Raw genomic sequence first — 22,835 nt, 5'->3', positions numbered from 1 at the left:
GCCGCCGCTTCCGCCGCCGCCCGGCCCCGCCCCCGCCGCCAACACCACCGAGAGGTCAGCGCGCCCCCTGCCGGCCGGGCGGAACCAACGGGGAGAATCGCTCTCCGACCGGGCGGTGGTGTGGGGAGCCGGCTGTGGGGCAGTTCTGTATTTCTCCTGAGGGAATTCAGCACCGCCCGCGGGGAGCGAACCGTGTGTGAGACACGGGGACAACCGGCCCGGGATCCTCGCGCCGGAGTTCTGAGGGGGAAAATGGGGCGATGAACGCTCTAAATGGGAAACTACGACTCCCAGCATCGCTCGCGGCAGCGGGTGCGCCTGCGCGGTGCGCCTGCGGGCTCTGATTGGCCGCCGGTGGCGCCGCCATTTCGCGCGTTGGCTCAAGGCCCATAGTGGCTTGGCGGGTAGCAGTGCTGGCTCCGCCCCCTCCGCCCGGTGCTGCGGATAGGCCGGGCTAGAGACCGGCCCGCTACGGTCCCATTACCGCCCGGTAAACGAGCAGGCCTCGGGTCCAGCGGCAAACACCCAGCGGCACCCCGCCGGGCCTCTACAAAGCCACCCAATCAACACCCGCAACGCTCCAGATCGACACCCTCCTCCACCAATCAGCGGCGCCAGCGGCGGCAGCTAATCAGAAGGCGAGACGCAGCAGGGGAGTGCGGCCCGGCGGGTCACGTGGGGCGCGCTCGGCCAATCAGCGGCCGCGGGACGCGGGGTCGCCCCGGCTCCCGCCAAGTACGAGCGGGACGGGCCGGGCGGGCCCGGGAGCGGCGGGGGCTGCGCGGGCCGGGCCGGGCCAGGCTGGGCCGGGCTGAGCCGCCTCGGGTTCGGCCGCCGCCGCCCGGCACCGCCGCCAGCCTCGCCGGGACAGGGACAGGTAGGGCCGAGCTGCGGGGGGTGCGGTACGGCCGGGGCGCGCGGTGTTTCCGGCGGCGGTTGGGCCGCGGGGTGCGCGGGGCCTGCCCCGGGTAACAAAGGAGGCGCCAGAGCCGCCGCCGCGCCCCGGGGATGGGCCCGGGCCCGCCCTGCAGGTTCAGTGGTGGAGTTACAGAGCGGTTTGGGTGGGGAGGGATGTGAAAGCGCACCCTGTGCCCTGGCAGCGGCACCTTCCACTGCCCCGGGCTGCTCCAGCCCTGCCGGGGGTCCCGGGGCTGCTCGGGGCACCCCGAGCCAGGCCCTGCCCGCCCTCACAGCGGGGAATTGCCTCCTCGCGTCTCTCTGGTGCAAACCCGCGCTCCTGGGGACATCCCTGCTCTGCCCAGCCGGGGGGACACTGGCTGTGGGACCCGGGGGGTCCGGGGTTCCTTTGCCTTGGGGGTGACAGTGGGACCCCTTTGTCCTCCCTCCCCAGCCCTGGGCTCTGCCTCAGCCCTCCCAGGGCAGCAGCAGCTCCTTGGGAACAGTCCTGAGTGTTGATCTGTTGTTTTCTCCCATAGCCATGGAGTGCAGAGACAAAGCTGCTGTTCCCCCACGGAAGCTTGTCCAAGGTAAGGCCCTGTCTCTCATCCTGCACAGTTTTCACAACGTTTCACGCCTCATATTGTGAAATACATTGGCTTGGCTGTGATTAAACCATCTCTTAAGTGGCTCATCTCAGTCTTAATGCTTCAAAAATGAATAAAACCCTCTGATGTTTCCTGTCTCTGAGTAACCTGGTGTTGCTGTTGCAGCTCGGCTGCCCTTCAAGCGCCTCAATCCTGTGCCAAGGGAGAAACTCGACGTGGATCCAGAGGTCAAAAAAGCCAAGAGCTCCCCAGGTGCTTTTATTCCAAGCAAAGATCCCTCCCTGGACACCTCTGGTGCCTCCCTGGACAACGTGGAGAACGACTGCCAGCTGGGCTCAGACGGGAATTTAACTCCAAAACTTGTGAACGGGAAAGGCCCCTTGGACCATTTTATCCAGAAAAACCCAGGGGGTGACACGAGTGACCCTGGGGACCTTCCTGACCTCCCCAAGGGCTCTGGCCACAGACTGGAGGACAGCACAGAGCTGGGGGATGCAGGTCCCAGAGCTGCTGCCACCGACTGCACCACAGGAAAAGAGCTGAGCTGCCTCAACTCCCGGCAGGGCAGCCCAGCAGGAAACTCTGGGGAGGCTGAGGGCTCCCCTGCAGCTGCTGCAGCCCAGGCAGAGGAGGATTCAGGGGCTGGGATCCAGCCACACCCGGGGCTCACACCCTGCAAGGACGTGGCGGGCAGGAAGGGCAGCCAGGGCGAACTGAAGGATTTGCTCTTTGAGGGGAAAGTGCCCGTGGTGCTGCTGGAGGACATCATGAGCCTGAAATCCCCCCAGGTGGCCTCTCTGGACAGCAGTGCCACATCAGGGAACGAGGCCCTGGAGTCGTCCCACGAGGGGGACTCTGGACTGAGCCATTCCTCGCTGAGCTCTGGCTCCTCACCCGAGGTGCTGCTGGTGGCACAGCCCAAGAGGAGCAGCAGCAGCCCCTTGGCTGCCTCCACACCTGCCAGGAAGGTGGGTCTGCTCTGTTCTGGGGCGCAGGAGGTGCTATGGTGTCACCTTGGGGGCCCTGGGCTTGTGGGAAAGGTGGTGCTGGTTAAACACTCTGTTGTCGGTCTTTGGGATCTTTAAATCCGACAGTTAGAGGGTTTTATCCTCCCTGCTGCTGTATTTACATCTGTTTAATGAAATTCCCACTTGGTGTTTTGCTCACAGCTTCCAAGAGCAGTTCTGTGCTTTGGGTGCTGTTTCCCAAGCTCTGCTCATCTCCCCTGGAAGCTGCTGTGAGAATATTCCCCCAGTGCTGAGCTTTTCCAGCCCAGAATTTCTGCAGCTGCCATGGAGAAGCTCTGGCACAGAGCAGCTGTGGCTGCCTCATCCCTGGCAGTGCCCCAGGCCAGGCTGGTGGGGCTTGGAGCACCCTGGAGACACTGGAGGGTGTCCCTGCCATGGCAGGGGTGGCACTGGGTGGGCTTTAAGGTCCCTCCCAACCCAAATCATTCTGGAATTCCGTAAAAAAGCTCTGGATTAGGGGGTTTTTGGTCACCTGTTTCAGTTTGGCAGCTCTGCTTCAGCAGGAGACCCCCAAACACTCTGATTTTTGGGGCAGTTTTGACAGAGAAGCCTCCAAGGGCAGCAGCAGGAGCTGAAACACCCCGGGGAAGGTTCTCCCAGCCCTCTTGTCGTGTTTATCAACTCAAACCATCAATCCCCCCTGTGTGAAAACTCACAGTTCTTCCATCTCTAAAGCAAACAGACACACTCAGGCAGGCATGAAATATTTCCCAGTGCAGCAGAACAACAGAAATCCCTCCTGGTGTAACCCAGTGCTGCCACTGGGGCTGGGTTTGCTCCTGGGTTTTGCTCTCCAAAAATGAGGGTCTGCAGCCCAAGCCGGGAGGCCTGGCAGGTTTGTTTTTCCTGGGAGGAAACAGCTCTGAGGAGCTTGACTCAACTTGACAGAATTGGGGTTTTTTGTAGCAGATAAATATAGAAAATAAAGCAGTTGGGCTGTGTTAGCCTGTTAATCACAATTTGAATGTGATGCTGTGAATGGCAGCAGGAGGGATCCAGTAAATAAAGTCACAACGTGCTGAAATATTGATAAATTAGGCCTTTAACCAGCCTATGGACAATGATCTTAAGCATAAAACGCCTTTTTCTTCCTCCTAGAAATAAAATATGAATTAGAAGTGTGCCCTGTTTGGAATTTAGGGTCAGAGAGCTGTTACTGGGGGAAGACCAAGTGCACTGTGGTGACAAGAAGAAACAGTGTTCAGATGTGCAAAACCATCCTTATATTCATAAAGTTACAGCTAAATATCACAGAAAAAAACCCAAAAAAACCCAAAAAAAACCCCCCAAAAAACCAAATAAACCCAAGTTTAGCTGGAAGGAAGTGACTTTGGCATATTGAAATGTTCCCTGTGGTTCAGAGCAGCTTCACTGGGATATTCCCAAAATGATCCCCTGGGGCTGAGGGGACCAGAGGGGTTTGTCCAGGGTGAGGTTTTAATGGCTAAAGGTGCCCTGGGATGGAAATGGGGAGGCTGGAGATGCCTGAGCTGTGTCCCCATTCCCTCCTCTGGGGGAATTTGGAGTGTCTGCGTCTGCATCACAATTTTGTGTCATTCAGGCTGGAAAAGGAGCACCAGGATCTCCTCTAAAACTTGCATTTTTTCATTCCAGGTACCTCAGAAATTCCACAGAAGTTCCGCAGAGAAGGAGAAGCTGAGATTGCAAAGAGTAAGGCATTATTTCCCTGACACCCAAACCTCCCCTGAGCAGCCAGAAAGTCTTTCCTTTTCTCCCAGCCCAGCTGGAACAAATCTTTTGCCTTTTTTCCTCACCCTGAGGAGTGTGGAAGAACCTTTAATGCAGCAATTAAAGTGCTTGGCTCTTTCCAAAGCTCCTGAACAGAGCTGTGGCTGCATTTGGGGCTCTTTGGGAAGAGATTGGAGAGGTTTAAGCCCCAGAAATGTTGGTTCTGTTTTTATTAATCCACTGTGGCATCATCCCTGAGGATGTCACCACTGGATGCCACCACTGGGAATGCTCAAGCTCCAGGTTCTGTTTGCTCTGCTGCAGCTCCTCAGGAAAACTCTCCTAATTCTGCTGCCAGTCACAAAATGCTGGATTTGGAGGAGGCTGTGAGGGGTCACTGGGCTTTGCAAAATGGGATTTTTGGGGCTGTTTTATCTGCCCCCTGGGGAGAGGTTTGTGCTCAGCAATTCTGCATCTCTCTCAATGGCTTTGTTTATAAACTTGTGTGTTTTATGTAAGTAAAACTCCTTGGTTTTTTTCCCCAGTGCCCCATATAGAATCCCAATCTGTTGTTTTTCTTCCCCTTTTCTATATCTGTGTTAAAAATAGCAGGGCTGGGAGGAGAATGGAGGCTAAAAACGATGCTGGGGGATGAACTAGACCCACCAGTGGGGAGCTGTCAGCTTCACACCAGCTCCCCCAGCACATTCCATGACTCAGGCTGACAGTGTTGTTTCCCTGCCATTGGCACCATTTGGCTGTTTTGGTGCCTTTCTGCAGTTATTTTGTGTTGTGGCACCTCTCAGGAAAAAGCCTCGATGTCAATGAGGGGAGATGTGAAAAAAAAATCAATAAAAGAAAACTGAAAATAGCCAGGGAGGAGTTGGGAGTGTCTGGGAAAGAGGCAAAGATCCTCCTTCTCCTGGTGACATCACAGGAAAGCTTTTCCTCTTTAATTTGACTTTTTTTTTTCTCTTTTGTGTCAGCAGTGCCACGGTGGGAATTGCAGTTTGTTTTGGGGAGGAAACAACATGAAAAGGCAACACTTCCAATAAAATCTTCCCCTCATTGTTCCCAAAGCACCCCTTGAACAAGCTCAGGGCACTGGGGGTGTCTGATGGTCCAAAGTGGAAGAGAACAAGGGGGATAATCTCCACAGTTTGGACTTTTATTATTATTCCCTGAGATCATGGACTAGCCCAGCTTGGGAGGGATGAGGAGCATCAAAATCTGATTTCTGTGGTGGTGGAAACCACCAGAAAACCCTTGTGGGGTTTAAGATGTCAAATCAGCTCCAATTCACTCGTGGCAGTGACACCACTGTGGCCTTGTGGTGACACCACAGCACGAGAGCTCAGCTCAGGAGAAAATATTTTATAAAGAATCTGAAATCTCCTGTTAAATAAGGGAACAATTACGATTTTCTATTTCCCATCTAATTTTCCACAATGCCACAGTGGTAACGAAGATGACTCAACACAAAGCCTCCTCTGAGGAATAAAAACACCTTTTTTTTGTTAAGAAAAAGGAATAATTAAAGCTTTCAGAGAAAAGGCAGCACGAGGAAGCTCAGCTGGCACCAGGGAGCTCCCACCTGCTTTCCTGGGAAAAAGATAAAGGTCCCCCCCTTTGCAGGAACTTTTGTGGCGCTGCAGGTCAAGCAGGGGGTGGGTTAGTTCCCTCTGTGGGGGTTTTGCTCAGGGGTTTGGCTCCAGAGAGGAGCAGCAGCTCCCTGAGGTGTCCCCTCTGTGTCCCAGGACCAGGAACGCGCCGACAAACTCCAGAAGCTGCAGGCAGAGAGGGAGGAGAAGGGGAGGCTGAAGGAAGAGGCAAAAGCTGCGAAAGAACGAGCCAAGGAGGAGGCCAAGAAGAGGAAAGAGGAAGAGAAAGAGCTGAAGGAGAGGGAAAGGAGGGAAAAGAAGGAGAAGGAAGAGAAGGAGAAAGCGGAGAAGCTGCGGGTGAAGGAGGAGAAGCGCAAGGAGAGGCAGGAGGCTCTGGAGTGAGTGCTGGGGGTCCCTGTGCTCCTTCCATCCCTGCCCTGGCCCTCCCAGAGGCTCCAGCAGGGCCTGGGGTGGCTCTGAGGTGCTGGAGGGACTCTGTGTCCCCATCCCAGCAGTGCCTTGTGCTGCTCTGAGCTTCCCCTCCTGCCCTGCCTCCCCTGTGCTGGCCCTGTTTGCTGAGCAAGTCACCTGTGGCTTTGGTAATCCCTCCAGTCTCCTGGTGCAGAGGGAAATTTGAGGCAGCCTATTAACTTTGTGGCTAAAATGGGTCAATATTTGCTCTAGAAGGAATGAACAAAGCCTTCTCTACGCTTAACCAAGTGCGGTTTTTGGCTGGATTGACAGATGATCCTCTGGTGGGGTCTGGGGCTGGGGTTTCCCACCTCTCCCTCAGTGCAAATTAAAAATAAACCCCTCCTGGTGGGTGACAATTCACACACTCCTTGTTTTCAAGGGCAAAACTCGAGGAGAAGAGAAAGAAAGAGGAGGAGAAACGGTTAAAGGAAGAGGAAAAGGTAAAAAAAACCGCTTTCTCTGGCTTGTCTCTAAATTCTTTCTGGGACTGAGATGGTGCTGCTGGTGCCAGCTGGGATGGAGCAGGTCCCTTTGGGATGGAGCCTGTCCCCTCCCTCACCTGCTGGGGCTGCTCTATCCACATTTTTCCCTTCACACCTGTTGGTTCCTTTGCTTTTACCCCTCTCAAGTGGTTTTTTGTGTGTGTTTGTGGGTGCCCACAAGTGAACCCTGCCCTGGCAGTGACACTGGAACCCTGCCCGTGCCAGGGAGTGACAATGAGTGTTTTTGTTGAGTCACAGGAGCTGGTGACTGCCTGAACTTTGCTTTGTGCCTGAGGTTGAGTCATGCATGAGCTCACCTGGAGTCCCAGAGCTTTGTCCTGGTTCTCTGTGGTGATGATTTGCTTTTGGGTTGTCGTTTCAGCGCATCAATGCACAGAAAGCAGAGATCACCAGGTTCTTCCAGAAACCAAAGACTCCACAAGCCCCCAAGGTGAGAGGGGCTTACTGTGCCTCTGTGTGTGTTGGTCTCTCACCCTCATTTCTTCCTCAGCTGCTTCTTAAGTGGTCAAAACATTGGTTTTTTTTCCTTAATTTCCTGCTCTCAGAAGTGTAAAGCATTTTAAGAGCCCCGAGCAGAGCCTACAGGAGACATTTGTGGTTGGTTTGGTCAATCTCAGCTCTGCCTTGCCTGGGAGATCTGCTGGAGTCTTGCACAGGAAGGGCTTGACCTAAATCTTCACTTAACCTCAATCTCCACCTCAGCACCAGGTTTCTCTTACACGTGGTTGGTGCCTCAATTCTCACTGTCCAAACCCTGACATTGATGTTTCAGACCCTTGCTGGCTCCTGTGGGAAGTTTGCTCCTTTTGAAATCAAGGAGAACATGGTCTTAGCCCCCCTCAGCCGTGTTGCCCTGGACCCAGACTACCTAGAGCAGCTGGATAAGCTCCTGCACGCCCAGAACACTGAACTTTCTTTCCTGAGGGAACTAAAACATCGTAAACCACGAAAAACAGGGCCCACCTTGGTCAATGACAGCAGTGACAGCGTGAACAGGTCAGTCTGGGGGGTTTGCTTTGCTTCTGGTTTTATAAAATGAGCTGCAGAGGTGGGAATTGGTCCTGGGGAGGAAGGAATTGGCCCTGGAGATGTTCTCTGTGCCCTGAACCCCCTTTCCCCCGTGTTCCAGTGACGTGGTGGTGGTGGACACCTGCCAGAGTGATGCTGTCCCCGAGAGGGAGAAGTTTGGCCGGATGAAGCTGCTGCAGTTCAGCGAGAACCACCGCCCTGCCTACTGGGGCACCTGGAACAAGAGAACCCCCCTGATCCGGGCCAGGAATCCGTGGTCCAAGGACACTGTAAGCACCTCAGCCTGCTGCATTCTTCCCCCTCTTTGGAGTGAATGTGTTTGGCCAAGTTCTCTGGGATTTCTGAGCCATTTTGTTCCCCTCAGTTTGGAAACCCCAGGCTGTGTTTGGTGCAGTGATGGACAGAAATGTTGGCATTTCTTGCAGAAGCTGCTGGACTATGAAGTGGACAGTGATGAAGAGTGGGAAGAGGAGGAGCCAGGGGAAAGCCTCTCCCATAGTGAAGAGGTGAGGGTCCTGCACTACTGCAAAAATCAGGCCCCACTTGCACTTGGCAGTGTAAATTCTGATCCATTTCCTTGCAGGATGACGAGGAGGAGGGAGAGGATGAGGACGAGGACGATGGGTTTTTTGTACCCCATGGGTACCTATCTGAAGATGAAGGTGTGACAGAGGTAAGGCAGCTGTGTGTTCCTGAACTTCCATTTCTTTGCAGTGAACTGTTAATGTCAATATTGGCAAGGCTGAGCTCCCTCACGCTCCAGGAGCCCTGTGTGGCTCAGGGAACACCAGGCAAAGCTGAATTTAAAAAGCTCTTTTTTGTTGATTTTATTTTTCCCCTGGCATGGGTGTAACTCCTTTGTCTCCCGTGGCTGCAGGAGTGTGACCCAGAGAACCAGAAGGTTCGTCAGAAGCTGAAAGCAAAGGAGTGGGATGAGCTGATAGCCAAGGGCAAGAGGTTCCACGTCCTCCAGCCCGTGAAGATTGGCTGTGTCTGGGAAAGGGCAGCAGCAAAGGACAGCAGCACCAACACAGACCTGAAGGTGCTGCAGCAGTTCACAGCCTGTGTCCTGGAGCCACCCGTGCCAGAGGAAGAGCAGCAGACACAGAAATGTAGCAAAAAAAGAGCAAAAGATCAGCAAAGTAAGACCTGAAGGGCTGAACAGTGTTTCCACACTGTTGTGCTCTGGTTTGGAACGGAGTAAGGGGGATTATTGAGTGTTGAATTCAGAATGACCTGTGTGTGACAAGTCTGGAATCCAAGGAATCTCTGAGAGCTCTTGGAAAGGAGTTTTCTGACAGTTGCCTCTCCAAAGAGTCTCGCTCTGGGCAATCTAGGAAATAAAGCCAACCAGACTTGGGCAAGCTCAGATTGAGGATGGGTTTGAACCTGTTTATGTTTGCGGGAAAAAGGGTTTGGTTTCTGTGTTGGGTTCCTTTTCCTGGACCTGATAAACACAAGGACATGAATAACTCACATGAAGGCCAAACAGGGGCTGAGGATTTCACTCCAGGGTGTTGTTATCATTGAGGGTGAGTTTTCTACATCAAATTTAGCTGCTGTTACAATCGTGGACTCCCAGAGTGGTTTGGGCTGGGGAGGGACCTTAAAGATCATCCAGTTCCTGCCATGAGCAGGGGACACCTTGCACTTGCTGCCAGCCCCATCCCACCTGCCCTTGGAGCTTTTCAGGGATGGGGCAGCCCCAGCTCTAAAATCAATCCTGCTGGGTTTTTTCCCCCATAATTTATGACCATATATGTTGCCTTTCCCAAAAAAATCAACCCCGCTCCGGAGCGACCGTTGCTGATTTACATCCCCTATAATTTATGATTATTTATTTTGACTTTCCCAACATTTTGACCACGCTGTTCCCCCTTTTTCCCCCTTCAGTCCTGGCCCACCTGCTGCCCCTGCTGCACGGCAACGTGCACGGCAGCAAGGTGATCATCCAGGAGTTCCAGGAGTGCTGCCGCCGCGGCCGCTTCAGCGACGTCACCGAGGGCAGCGACAGGAGCCCCCCTCAGTCACAGCACCCCCTTCCTCCTCCTGGGGAGGACAGCGGGGTCCCCTCCAAGGCCAGGCTCAAGAGGATCATCTCAGAGAGCTCTGTGTACGAGAAGAGGCCCGAGTTCAGGATGTGCTGGTACGTGCACGCCGAGGTGCTGCGCAGCTTCGGCCACGAGCGGCTGCCCGTGCCCTGCCAGTGGAGCTACGTCACCCAGGTGCCCTGCACGGGCAGGGAGGAGGGGACAGGGACAGGGACAGGCCTGCCTGTCCCCCAGCCTGCCCCCCCAGCAGCCAAGAGGAAGGCCACGACAAGCATGTCCATCACCAAGTTCATGAAGAGGCCCAGGGATGCCGAGCAGGTGAGTCGCTGGAGGGGCGTTTGTACCCCTGGGGCGTTCCCTCAGCTCAGCCTGTTATCCACTGTCCTGCACCAGAAAAAACATTTTTTTATAGGGAAAGGAGTGAAATGATGGGACTAAAAGAGATGGATTTCTTTTATGTGTGTCTGCAGCTTGGACTTCTCTGTTCCGTTGGAAACGTTGCTCTCCTGCTGTTCTTCCATTCTCTGCTGTTTGGCAGTGATTGCAGCCAAGCTGTGAATAGTTGGAGAGTCTGCCTGGCCCGGGTTTTACAGCTGTGTGCAATTTGTGTGCAGGTTTTATGTGTGCCTGTGGCTGCCAGATGTACAGCCCGAGCTGATGACTTACAGCAGTTGCATGTGAAGGGATTAAATGTGGTTCCCAAGTGCTGCAACTCAGCCCAGGGCAGTTTGTAAAGGCTCCAGCTCATCCTGACACACATAAAGCTGGATTTCAAGGGCTGGTTTAAAAATACAATCATTCATAGGGACAAGAGGAGGTGGAGTTGCAGTGGTTGCTGCTTTGGGAGTTGTGTTGTGGTTTTCCTGTTGTTGCTTCTGCTTTTCAGGGCGACCACAGGTAGGGCTGGAGCCTCATCATGGCTGAAAAATGGAATCATGGAATTCCAGAGTGGTTTGGCTTGGAAGGGAACCTTAAATCCCCTCCAGGGCCACCCCTGCCATGGCAGGGACACCTCCCACTGTCCCAGGCTGCTCCAACCTGGCCTTGGGCACTGCCAGGGATCCAGGGGCAGCCACAGCTGCTCTGGGAATTCCTTACCAGACCCTCCCCAGCCTCACAGGGCAGAACTCCTTCCCAAAATCCCACCCAGCCCCACCCCTGGCAGTGGGGAGCCATTCCCTGTGTCCTGTCCCTCCATCCCTTGTCCAAATCTCTCTCCCTGTTTGCACAGTTGGGTCCCCACAAAGCCTGGGGGATGCTCTGTTGAGGTTTTAGCTGCTGGAATTCAGGGTTATCACCCTTTTGCCTCCAATCCCAGGGCAGGGCAGGGTTTGAAATCCCTGCCAGGGGATTTATTCCTCCTTCCCCGTGCTCCAGGTTGGGAAAGAGCCCCAGGACGGTTTGGGTTGGGAGGGACCTCAAAGCTCATCTCATTCCACCCCCCTCCCATGGACCACAGATGAGGCTTTTTGATGCTTTTTATGCTTTGCCTTCCCAATTTATTCTTGGCTTTTTTGGCTTTTCTACTGAAAAAAAAAAAAAAAAAAGCTCAGCATTCAGGTATTGATAGAGATCAGAGACTTGTGAGAGAAGCTGTTCAGCCCCCAAACTCCATCTGCTTGGGGTTTTTTTTTTTTTTTCTTGTACACTAAATAAAGGCAGAGATAAAAAGTCTCTGCTTGGCACCCACTGGAAATTCAGCTTATAAGGGAGCAGAAATAGCAAAACAAAGGCTTTTTAGGAGAATTACATCAGCAGCCTGAATGCTTCAAAGCCTCTGTCAGAGCTGTGCAGGGGAGGGAGCAGAGGTGTCACAGCCCCGAGAAATCTTTTTCGTTCCCCATGTCTCAATCAGCCCCAGCTCAGGTTTTAAGGTCCCACCCAAGGTGTGGAGCCAGGCTGGGGGGGCAGAGCTGCCACATTCCCACCCCTCTGGCACGATTTCCTCTGCTGGGGGAGCTCACACACAGCAGGGTTTGTGTGAGTGAAGGTGCTCTTGCATAAGCTGTGGAGAGGAAAAGTGCTGTGCTGGAGTGGGCAGCACCTGCCCACGTGTGGGAGGGGTTTGATCTGAGAGCTGGGACTTTATTGAGAGATGGGAATTGAAAATTTTCTTGGCTTGGAAGAGTTTTTAGGGGATGGGCAGGGGAAATCAGGGGTTTTATTCCAGTTCCAGCTGAAAGGGAAAAATAAAACCTCAACAGACCCTCAAAGCTGGGCAGGTCCAGTTTGTGTCACCCCTTGGGTTCCGTGTTCTCCACTCAAAACAGGGAAATTTGGGCTTTTGCCATGGCAGGAAAAACCTGGGCAGTGAGGGGAGAACTGCCAGCACTCCCTGAATAAAACCTGGTTTGATCCTCAAAGACCAGGAGGAGTCGGGAGAGAACGAGGCCCAGACTTGACAAGCAACAGAAAATTCTCCATCTTCAGAAAGAAGAGAACACCCAGAGGGGCTCAGGAGGAGGAAAGGGGGTTCAGGAGGAGAAAAGGGGGCTCAGGAGGGACCTTGTGGCTCTGCACAACCCCCTGACAGGAGGGGACAGCTCCTCTCCCAGGGAACAGCAGGACAAGAGGGAACAGCCTCAGGCTGCACCAGAGGGGGTTTAGGTTGGAGATTTAGGGAACATTCCTGCACCCAAAGGGCTCCCCAGGGCTCTGCTGGAGTCCCCTCCCCTGCAGGATGGGGATGTGACACTTGGGGACGTGGTCACTGGTGGCCTTGGCAGGGCTGGGGAGCAGTTGGGACTCGCTGAGCTTTGTGAGCCCGTGACCCCATAAAAATAACAAACAGAGAGGGGGGAGTGTCACAGTCAGGGACACGAAAAGAACCACACTCACCCCTCAGGTAGAAGCAGGGAAAAGAAGACAGTTTGTTATGATTTAGGGTTTATTTGGGATTTGGTCAAGGATTGGTCAATGAGGGGAACACCTCTCTGACCCCAGTGGGCAATACCAAAGTCCATCACCGAGAGGAATGAAAACAATATGGATTGTTTTGAGAGACTTTGCAGGAAGGTGTGTAAACCATCATCAGAAGGCTTAGTTAGCATTATGGCAATCGGGGAGAGAGATTTCCCTTCCAGCAGCCCAGCAGGAGTGTCAGATCCCCTGCAGGCTGAGCTGTGGGGGCTGCTCTGCTCGTTGCGTAACAGGGGAGGATCCTGGAGCAGGAGCCTGGCCTGGTTCCCACTGTCTGTGCCACTTGTGCCACTGCAGATCAGGACTTTTGTCACCCCCAGTGGCTCAGGGGGCCGGGAACTGCAGCTTTTCCTGCCCTCCAGGTGTCAGGCTGTCCTGGCTCACCCCGTGCTCTCCCCCAGGCCGCAGACATGGACGGGTTCCAGGCAGACACTGAGGAAGATGAGGAGGACGACGACTGCATGATTGTGGATGTACAGCCAGGAAAAGGTGGGCAGGGAAATGGGGGCCAGGCTCTGGTTCTGTGGGAGCTGAACTTGGGGTCTTTCTGCCCCTTTTTTCACCGTCCTTTCAGCTTTTCTTTCTACAGATTTTGTTCTAGGCACTCCTGCTTTTTTAACCTTTTTTTCAAAGATGATTCTTTGCTATTTATGGCCTTTTCTAAGCTGCTCTTGGCTTTTCTACCCTCCTTTTCCCTCCCATTGCCTCAGTGGCACGGAGCCCTCGTGAGGAGCCAGCGTTACCTGGTTGTTTTTGAGAGCAGAAATGAACATGAAGGAGAAATATTGGAAATATTGGAAATATTTCTGCTCCATTTGCATGCAGAGCCCTCCCAGGCCTGGCAAGGTCTGGGGTCCTCACCCCTCTGGTGCCACCTCAAAAGCTACAAATTGTCTGAAGGAAACAACAACATCAGGGAGCAGCTTTGCTGCTTTTCTCCACGACCTGAGCAGTTTTTGTGTCCCAGTTATTCCCTGGCAAAGGCCTTCAAAGCCCCTCTGCTGCAGCATCTCCTCCCAGGCTGGGGACGAGGACATGGAGCAGCTCCTTTCATCTCCAGGAGCTTTTGGAGGTGCTCACACAGATCAGTGAGCTTTTGGAGGTGCTCACACTGACTCCAGGCACGCTGCTGTGCTCTCCAGAGCTCTGGGTTTGTTTTGTTTTTTTTTTTCCCTGCTGACAATGGAGCTCTCCCACCCTGTGAGTGTTTGAAATCCTGTGAGTGTTTGACCCATCCCAGGCATTATCTGGGCTCTCTCAGCTCCCAAAACAGGCAGTTTGGGCTGCTTTGACAAGAAGCCTGGCTTTAATCTTAATAAGCTTCTTTTGGTTATTATTACCAGGCTCTGGGATGAAAACCTCGCCTGGGGTTTTGTCACCTCTTGTTCTGAGGGTGGCACTGAGCAGCTTTCCCTCCCTCAGGCTCTGCTGACAGCACAGGCAGCTCTATTTGTTTGCCTCTGCCTGACTCCAAAGCACTGAAAAGATTATGGAAATCCTTTTTATGGTTGAAGTGATTTTTTTATTATTATTATTAATATTATGGATTGGTGATATTAAATATGAAGCCAGTGTTAAAAAAACAGTTTTTAAATAGTGTTGAAAAGGAGACTCACAACAGATATGCAGGAAGCTAAGACAGATCAAACATAAAGTACTCAAATTCTACTGGATTAATGAGAATATTTATTTAAAAAAACCAAAAACAAACCAAAACAAACCCAACACATTCTCTCCTCTGCAGGTTCTACAGCTTCAGAATCCAGTGGCACAAGAGCTTCTCACCAGGACAGCAGCAGGGTCAGCCCATCTAATCCAAATTGAGACTTTTAAATGCCTACTAACTCCTCTGTATGTATGTAGAACGAGCTAGACATTTTTTTTTAAAACCTTGTGTATCTTTGACCAAGATACTTGAAAGTATTCCACATTTCTTGTAAAGAGAAGACAGCACTTTGTTCTGCTTCAGACCAGATGGAAGCTTAAATTTTTAGTTTTAGCTTTTTAGCTTTTTTTTTTTTTTTTTTTTTTTAATAAATACTGCATATTAATCTGTCCTTAAATAAAGCATTATTGAAATTTTGATACTTCTTTGTAATGGAAGGTATCTTAAGTTATCTCTAAAAGCAGCTGAGGGCTTTTTGGAATAAGCTTTTTGTGATGCCACTGGGGAATGACTGTTGATAATGTTGTACAGCGTGGCCTTGGGTATAAAATGATGTACAATTATATATGAATTTATGCTCTTGTACCATCCTGTTTGTGGTCTTACTTGCTCCAGAGAACAGCAGCAGGGGCTTTACCTTTGGAAAAAAGGTAAAATGCATCATTTCTCTTATTTTGGGACAGGTCAGGGGTAGATTCTCAGTCTCTTGTCTCCATCAGAGCTGGGCTCTGTCCCAAGGAAAACTTTGAGGTATTAAAGGACTGAGCTTTGGTGAGACACAGAACAAACCTGCTGGGGCTTTCAGCTTTACATGAATTAGTTCTTTACAAGATTGTCTGTGACTGGGGGTTTATTCTCCTCCTGAGCAGCAGCAGCAGGTCCTGCTGTCACTCTCTGGGCTGTGAGGGGACAAAGGGGGGGATGCTGCCCCAGTAACACCCAGTGCCAGACTGGTTTGGCATCTCACACCTACAAACAACAGTGCAGCTCAAACAGCCAGGCTCAGAACAGAGTCTTCTTTAAATAATTCCATTTAATCAGACTAAGTAGTGTTGTAACTTTATCCAAAGAGCTTCTCTCCAATGGGAGTCACAGTGCACAGAGGCAGGAGGGGAAGCCGAGCTCCAAACCCAGCCCAGGCACCAGCCCCCACTCCCTGCTCCACCACCTCCTCAAGAACACCTCAGGCAGCCAGTCCCTGCTCCAGTTTGGTGTCCAGAGCCCCTGGGAGCAGCTCAGTGTCCCTGGGGACAGGCCACCCCTGGGAGAGGTGACAGGAGCTCCCGGCCCCTCTGCAGAGCTCCACCAGCAGCACCTCTGAGCCCAGCAGCTCCACCAGCCTCGGGGGAAGGAGGGACAAGTCTAACAAAGCCAGCAGCACTGGAGAAGGGCTATTTATTTCAGGAGAGAGTCCTGGCACCGTCCAGCAGCTCGGGCTTGAGGTGGCAGTGCTGATCCTGTTCCTGCTCTGCTGCTGCTGCTGCCTCCACATCGGCCATGACCGCGGCGTCCCAGGCCAGGCTGAGCAGGGCCGAGGGCACCTGGGCACGACAGGGAGGGCTCTGAGCACGGCCAGGGGAGGGTGTGACACACCAGGAATCCTGCAGCCCACCCCAGGCCACCCCAGTAATCCTACAGCCCCTCCAGTCCCACCCCTGCCTGGGGCAGGGACACCTCCCTGCTGTCCCCAGGGTGTTCCATCCTGGCCTTGGGGACTGTCACAGGGTTTGGGGCAGCCACAGCTGCTGCTCTGTGCACCCCTGGAGTTTAGAACCCCCTGTGTACATTCACAGGCTGCTCAAACTGAGCAGGACAAGGGTGGATTCTGCAAGCAGCTCCTGCTTTGGGGTTTCTGTTCATCCCCTCCCTCACCATCACTGCACAATTCCCCCATTCCCAGTCCCTGGAGCTGCTCTGTGCCCCAGAGGACTCTGCACTTCCCTCCACACTTCCCAGGCAGTTTCTGCTTTGTTTGTGCTTAAAATGAGGGCTCAGAGAACAACTTGGGGCTCTGAAAGGATTCAAACTCCCCCAGCTCTGAGCAGCAGAAGACTCTGACAGCCTCAAGATGCTCTGGAAGGTACCAACAATATTTTTTTCACTCACCAACCCACATTCATTGAAGGCCAAGTTCTCATCAGTCAGTTTGAGACCTCCAGGTCCCAGGAGCTCAAAGGGCAGCCAGTCATCTCTGAGTGCTTCTCTCACAAAGTTGTAGAGCACAGACACTGATTCTCGGGCATAAAAAGTCCCTGCCATGAGAAAACAAGGTGAGAGAGTCTGGCATTTACCAAAATCTAACCTTTTGTGGTCGGTTCCGTGGGGCTTCACCTGCTGATGCCGACTTGATCAACGACTTCCCTGACACACAGCCCAGCCTGATTTAACTGAAAACTATAAAAGCACAATCCCCAAAGAAAAATACTCAATTGTTGGGACCCCCTGCCAGCCTGTGACAAAGAGCTGGGAAAGCCTGAAATGATTTTTCCAGAGTTCTACCAGGAAAATTTGAAGAGCATTTAATGCTGTTGTACAGTCTGACATCACACGGGCTGCAGCCTCACGCTGGCTGCTGTCACACACTGATCTAATGAGTCCAGCTTGTTTCCAGAGGCCTGGGAAGAGCAGACTTTTAATTAATGATGCCTTGAGATTCTTCCTGCCTTAAAAACCCAGCCCTGAGCAGGGGAAGGTTTGGAGATGGGAAGAGCTCATGGACAAACGTTACCCCACTGTGGTTTTGGGGTGGTTTATTCCACTGTTACCCACTCCCACGACAAGTCCCCTCCTCAGAAGCTTCTGGAGGTGCCCCCAGGAAGGGAAAGTGTTGTGATTCTCTTGGAGAATGTTTTTTTCTCCCTTTTTTACCCCCTGGAGTCTCTTACCACTTAGAGTGACCCTCACTTCCTTCTTTGACCCCATGGGCTGTGGTCCAGCCATCTATTCCCTGACCAGGAGGTTATAAATTGTCTCCACTTCCTTTGTTCTACCTCTTTTCCCCCTGGAAATTCGAAGAATAAACACCTGGGACAAAGGTCCCGGGGAAAGAGCCTCTTCTGAGATCTCTCACCTCGTCCTTGGTATAATTCCCTCCAAATCCTCTTAATAACTGAGCTGGCTAAATCCCCCGGGAGGAAAGGGCAGGAGATGAATTTATACAGGACAGGAGCCCATCTCACCTTGGAGGATGTATCCATCGGGGAAACGCACCCGGAGCAGGGTGTAATTGTATTTCCTCATCTCCCTCTGCTCCTCCTTCTCGCGCATGGCCCTGGTCCTCAGCATCGCCGCCTTCTCCACGGCCTCTGTCCTGGGGGGACAGACAGACAGACACCCCTGTGTGTCCCTGGGGGAGAACCACGAGCTCCTGGCTCTCCTCCCCTGCCCCTGCAGCCTCACTGTCCTGGTTGTGGTGTAGGATGTGCACACAGTATTTATTCCATCCCCATCCCCATGAGCTGTTGGAACCAGGTGGGGCAGTGTTTTCCCAGGCCCCTCCTTTGGGCTCTTCTGCTCATGGCCCATCAATGCCTTGCCCAGGACTCACAGGGAACTCCCTCCAGGAGCTCTCTCTGTTTAATGGGCCATCAAGGAGCCACTGCACGACTCCTCATCCCATTGGGAGATGCTCCCAATGCCCAGGGGGAGGAGCCAAGCATTCCCACCTGGAGAGAATCTGGGATTTGGGACAGGACAAGCAGCCCTGAGCCACTGGATTCCCAGAGGAGCAGAGCTCCCAGACCTTTCTGTGGGATCACTGCTTCAGGAAGAGCCCCTCACCTGGGCTGCTCCCACTGTGGGGATTCACCAGAGTGAGACAGACTTAATTAGCATGTTTGGTTTGGTGACTATGGTTCTTTGGTGAGGACAAATAGAACTTTGAGCTTATGAGAAGATGAGATTAAAAACTTGCTTACAGAAGAAGAATAATTAATCAACTCTTTACAATAAAAATGTTAAAAAATGTATGAGTTGCTTGTATATTTTTTTAACCTAATTATTGTAATAGAAATCATTAACCTCACTAAAATAGTATATAAGTTCTTAAAAAACTTGAGTAAAATCAAATTTTAATCATAGTCAGTCTCCCCATCTCTCCTTCAACTGCCAATATCCCACCACACCTGCTCAGGTTGTGTTCTGACTCTGCCAGTGCTCTTTTGCATTATCGCATTAATTTTATTTTACCTTTTTACCTTTCTCCTTATTAAACCGTATTTCTGACTGGGAGCCTCTCACTCATTTTGCTCTCAAACCACAACACCCACCTGAGCCTCTGCTCCCTGCGCAGCTCCTCTGCGGTGAGGCTGAAGAAGTCTTGGGGCAGCTCGAAGCGCGCGGCCGCGGGCGACGGCCGGAACACGGTGAGCTGCCGGTGCAGCTGCGCCCGCAGGGGCTCCGAGCCCAACAGCTGCTCCTTGTGCTCCTTCAGCTCCTCCAGCCTGCCCAGCATCTCCTCCTTCAGCACGTAGAAATCCTCCGTGGTCTCTGTGGGGGTGAGGATAAAGGGAGTGAGGGTCTTGGAAAAGATCTCTGGGGAAATGTCACGGCTTTGACAAGGAATGAGGAGGGTCAGAGAGAGGGTGGTTTTGTCCCAGGCGTGGAGTAACATGTGGGGATTCACGAGACAGACTTAATTAGCACATCTAGTCTGGTGACTGGGATGCCCTGGAGAGGACAAACAGAACTTTGAGCTCATGAGAAGATGGGATTAAAAACCTGCTCACAGAAGAAGAATCGATCAACCCCCTACGATGAAGATGTTGAAAAATGTATGAGTTGTTTGTATGATCTTTTAACCTAATTGTTGTAGTAGAAATTATTAACCTTACTGAAATGGTGTGTAAGTTCTTGGATAAACCTGAGTAAAATCAGATTCTGATCATAAATCAGCCTTCCTGTCTCTCCTTCAATCCCTGATAGTAATGAGCTCTGTGGAGCTGTCAGCAAGCAGAGCTGCCCCCCAAAGCCCCCCAAAACTCCACATTAACACTGTGAGTTCTTGCCTTGTCCAGGAACAGGCAGCGTTTTTGTCTCAAACCCAACAGCCTGGAAAAATTTGTGGGTCCCTTCCAAGCAGCTTATCCTTTCCTGGAAGAAAAGGACAGAATTTAGGTGGAGTTTGCTCCAAGCAAAGGCTTCCCAGGGCTGAGCAGCTGCAGGAGTCTGAGCTCACCTGGAACACCTTGTTCTGCAGTTTGATTTTCCGGTATTTCTCCTCCTCTGGGTGGAGATAAATGTTATCCAGGTACCTGCAGGAAGGGGAAAGCAGTGCCTGGATCAAAGCACTCCAAGGTCAGAGAGGAAACAGAGAGGAAACAGAGACCTCACAGTATTTCTCCCAGAGAAAAAAAAAGCTGAAAAACCCATGAAAATAAAATACATCAATGCCTCAAACCAAACAACCAGCAGCTCCCAAACCTCGTGGATCAGTGGGACCAACCCCTCCAGGATTCTGACACCAGATCAACTGACAAATTGGGTGGTTCAAGAGTTCAGTTTTCTTCCAAAAAATGAAAAAAACACTTTTCCAGAGGCAGAGCAAGGAAAGGGAGGGGATGAGGGGCACTCACTTGGCCATGGTCTCCACACACGCCCGGACCTTCTCCCGGTCCTTGTTGAAGGTCTGGATCTCCATGATGGAAGCAGCCACTGGGTCCACGGAGAAATACTGGGGACAGGGAGAGGGAGAGGGGCTGCTCAGGGGGGAGCTGAGCCCAGCTCAGCCCAGCTGTTCCCCGTTTGCTGGAGATGATTTAACAGGTAAAGTGAAATTATCCTGGGGAAGGTTTTACAGGTGGGTTGGCGAGGTCACTGCTGGAGGGGACCCAGGGCACAAAAAAGGAGTTTGGGGAGGGAAGGGAAGGAAAAGAAAGGAAAATAAAGAGTTTGAAGGGAAGCACTCACTGCCTGGATGGCCTCTCGGAGCTGCTTCTCCCTCTGGTCTTTCCTCACAACAGCCCCAGTCAAGGGGCAGGTGAAATAAACCCCCGAGACAGAGGGAGCAGCCGCCCCTTCCTCCTCCTGCTGCTCCTGAAGGAGACAAAACCAGACACCAAACTGAGCACAGGGAGGATTTGGGGGGGTCCTGTTTATAAACACCCCAGCAGAGCCACTCAGGACAGGGAGAGCCCCCGAGAGGGGCTGAGCAGGGGAAGGCAGCACCTCCCTCACCTCCTCCTCCTCCATGGGGAGCCTCTTCTCTCCAGCAGCCGCCTCGGCCATCAGCTCCCTCCTCACTACAGCAAACAGACAAACAAACAAACAAACCACAGCTGGAGCAGAGGCTCAGGGCATTCCAGAGGCTTTTGGGACAGCCCAGGGGAAGGAAACACACCTGTCCAGGTGCGGTGTCCCAGCCCGGGAGAAGCAAACACCTGCCCAGGTGCGGTGTCCCAGCTCAGGGGAAGGAAACACCTGCCCAGGTGCGGTGTCCCAGCCCGGGGCTGTGCACTGACCCCATTTCCATGCCGGGTGACCCCATTCCCAGCACAGCCGCCCCAACCCGCCGGCCCCGCTCCTACCCTGGCTCTTTACGGCCTCCTGCGAGGAGGAGCTCGGTGTTTTTCCCCGGGGCTTCACCTCCAGCCGGGCCAGCGCCGCGGCCGCCGCTCTCTGCGCCTCATCCGTGGGGGCCTGGCGGGGCCTGGGGGCCGCCTCGGCCTTGGGCTTGTCCCTGGGGGGCCTGGAACGGGACATGGGGCCTGGTGACCACCGGTTCCCGCGGTGACACCCGGGCGGTGCCGGTTCCTGTCCCGGTCCGGTACCGGCCGGCGGAGCCTTTGGGGCGGCGTTACCGGCGGTGCCGGTACCGGGGGGTCCCCCCAGCCCCCCAGCCCGTTACCGGAGGGTCCCCCAGCCCCCCCAACCCCCCAGCCCGGTACCGGAGGGTCCCCCCAGGCCCCCAGCCCGTTACCGGAGGGTCCCCCAGCCCCCCCAGCCCGGCCCGGTACCGGGAAGGCTCCGAGAGCTTCTGGCCGGGCCCCGCCGTCCTGAACTTGAGGTCGGCCTTGATCTCCTGGAAGAACTTGCGCATGGCGGGGCCGGGAACGGGAACACCGGGACAGGAATACCGGGACAGGAACACCGGAATAGGAACACCGGGACAGGACAGGAGCAGCAGGACAGGACAGGAACACCGGGACAGGAGCACCGGGACAGGAGCACCGGGCCGGGACCGGGGCCGCCGCCGCCCCCCCCGCGTTTCCGGCCCGCCCGCGGCGTCACCGGAACGGGGCGGGACCGGCCCGGGGGGGGGGCGGGGATACCGGGATCGGCACCGGGATCGGCACCGGGATAATCACTGGGACCATCACCGGGAACACCGGGGGCTGGCGGCACCCGCGGACCCCAAACCAGCACCCCCGGAGCCCCGAGCGGGACCCCCACAAAGCCCCGGTTCCACCGGCGGCACCGCGGAGCCCCCCGGAGCTCAGGATACCCCGGGAACGGCCCCGGGAACAGCCCCGGGAACAGCCCCGGGAGCGGCCCCACCGGTGACACCGGCACAGGGACACACCCCGGGGACACCGAGAGGCACAAACTCCTGGATGGAGGCTGGACACACCATCAAGTGTGGGAATCATGGACTGAGACACGGATCTGCCCTCCACGGACATTACAGTGGCACAGGAGAGGCTGAGGAGAACATCCTGACACTGCTGGGATGGGGCAGAGCTGGGACACAGCACGGCCGGGACACGGCACAGACCTGGAATATGGCACAGCTGGGAGACACCAAGGCCAGGACGTGGCACAGAGTGGATATGGCACCGTCGGGATGCAGCATGGAAGGGACATGGCAAGGCCAGGATGTGACACAGCAGGGACATGGCACAGAAAGGACATGGCACAGCAGGGACGTGACACACCAGGGACAAGACACACCAGGGATATGGCATAGCAGGGATATGGCAAGGCCAGGACAGGACACAGCAGGGACAGGGCACACCAGGGATGTGGCACAGCCCAGCAGGATCAAGGCCTCACTCCCAGTGTGACAGGGAGCACTCCCAACACCCCCCGACACCCCGACACCCCCTTCACAAACCCCCTGCAGTGGGATTTCCCCTCCTCACACACCTCCCACTGCCCCCAGACCCCTGGGAATGATTTCTCCCCAGGACGTGGGCAGTGGTTTGGGTTTTGCTCTCAGTGGGCACCGGGAGCAGCCTGGTGTGGGCAGGGACTGTTTCCCTTCCCATGACCTTTCAGAGAACCCAATTTCACTTAAAACCAGGTTAAACCCCAATCCAGACCAGCTGCACAGGGTTTGCTCCAGCAGGGGCTGAGCCCAAGTTTGGAGCCCAGAGGGTTGGATTCCCCCAGGTGGCCCCAGTGACACTCCCGGTGGCCTGTCCTGGCCCAGGG

General features: G+C 53.9%; 2 protein-coding genes across 2 annotated transcripts; one reads left to right on the top strand and one right to left on the bottom strand.

Annotated features, from left to right (window-relative positions):
- Positions 1–1,438: 1,438 nt before the first annotated feature.
- Positions 1,439–14,824, top strand: CHAF1A (chromatin assembly factor 1 subunit A; the record flags this gene model as incomplete). Its single annotated transcript, XM_083879767.1, has 14 exons — positions 1,439–1,487; positions 1,671–2,473; positions 4,148–4,204; positions 5,980–6,221; positions 6,677–6,737; positions 7,162–7,230; positions 7,573–7,796; positions 7,930–8,098; positions 8,255–8,335; positions 8,413–8,502; positions 8,707–8,971; positions 9,723–10,198; positions 13,201–13,288; positions 14,544–14,824. The coding sequence occupies 14 exons, from the start codon at positions 1,439–1,441 to the stop codon at positions 14,621–14,623; spliced, it is 2,754 nt and encodes a 917-aa protein (XP_083735893.1). The 3' UTR covers positions 14,624–14,824.
- UBXN6 (UBX domain protein 6) lies at positions 14,801–21,655 on the bottom strand. Its single transcript, XM_083879768.1, has 13 exons — positions 21,618–21,655; positions 21,566–21,584; positions 21,419–21,517; positions 20,990–21,150; positions 20,640–20,704; positions 20,373–20,498; positions 20,039–20,136; positions 19,642–19,717; positions 19,472–19,556; positions 18,734–18,953; positions 17,645–17,775; positions 16,572–16,717; positions 14,801–16,006 (listed from the first exon to the last, which is right to left on the bottom strand). The coding sequence occupies exons 3-13, from the start codon at positions 21,499–21,501 to the stop codon at positions 15,866–15,868; spliced, it is 1,332 nt and encodes a 443-aa protein (XP_083735894.1). The 5' UTR covers positions 21,502–21,517; positions 21,566–21,584; positions 21,618–21,655; the 3' UTR covers positions 14,801–15,865.
- Between the last annotated feature and the right edge of the window lie 1,180 nt (positions 21,656–22,835).

Source organism: Zosterops lateralis (assembly GCF_965231275.1).
Source record: "Zosterops lateralis genome assembly, chromosome: 29".
NCBI lineage: Eukaryota > Metazoa > Chordata > Aves > Passeriformes > Zosteropidae > Zosterops > Zosterops lateralis.
The sequence above is the reverse complement of the archived record's forward strand: the minus strand, read 5'-3'. Positions and strand labels throughout refer to the sequence as shown.

Bases quoted from the DNA above. Each gene is read 5' to 3' on its own strand.
- UBXN6 (XM_083879768.1), bottom strand. From the start codon at position 21,501: ATGCGCAAGTTCTTCCAGGAGATCAAGGCCGACCTCAAGTTCAGGACG. The intron at 18,954-19,471 runs GCAAGAACTCAC...TCACCCCCACAG, and splicing joins GCTGCCTGTTCCTGGACAAG to AGACCACGGAGGATTTCTAC. The intron at 17,776-18,733 runs GTGGGTGTTGTG...CTGTCCCCCCAG, and splicing joins CGCAGGGAGCAGAGGCTCAG to GACAGAGGCCGTGGAGAAGG.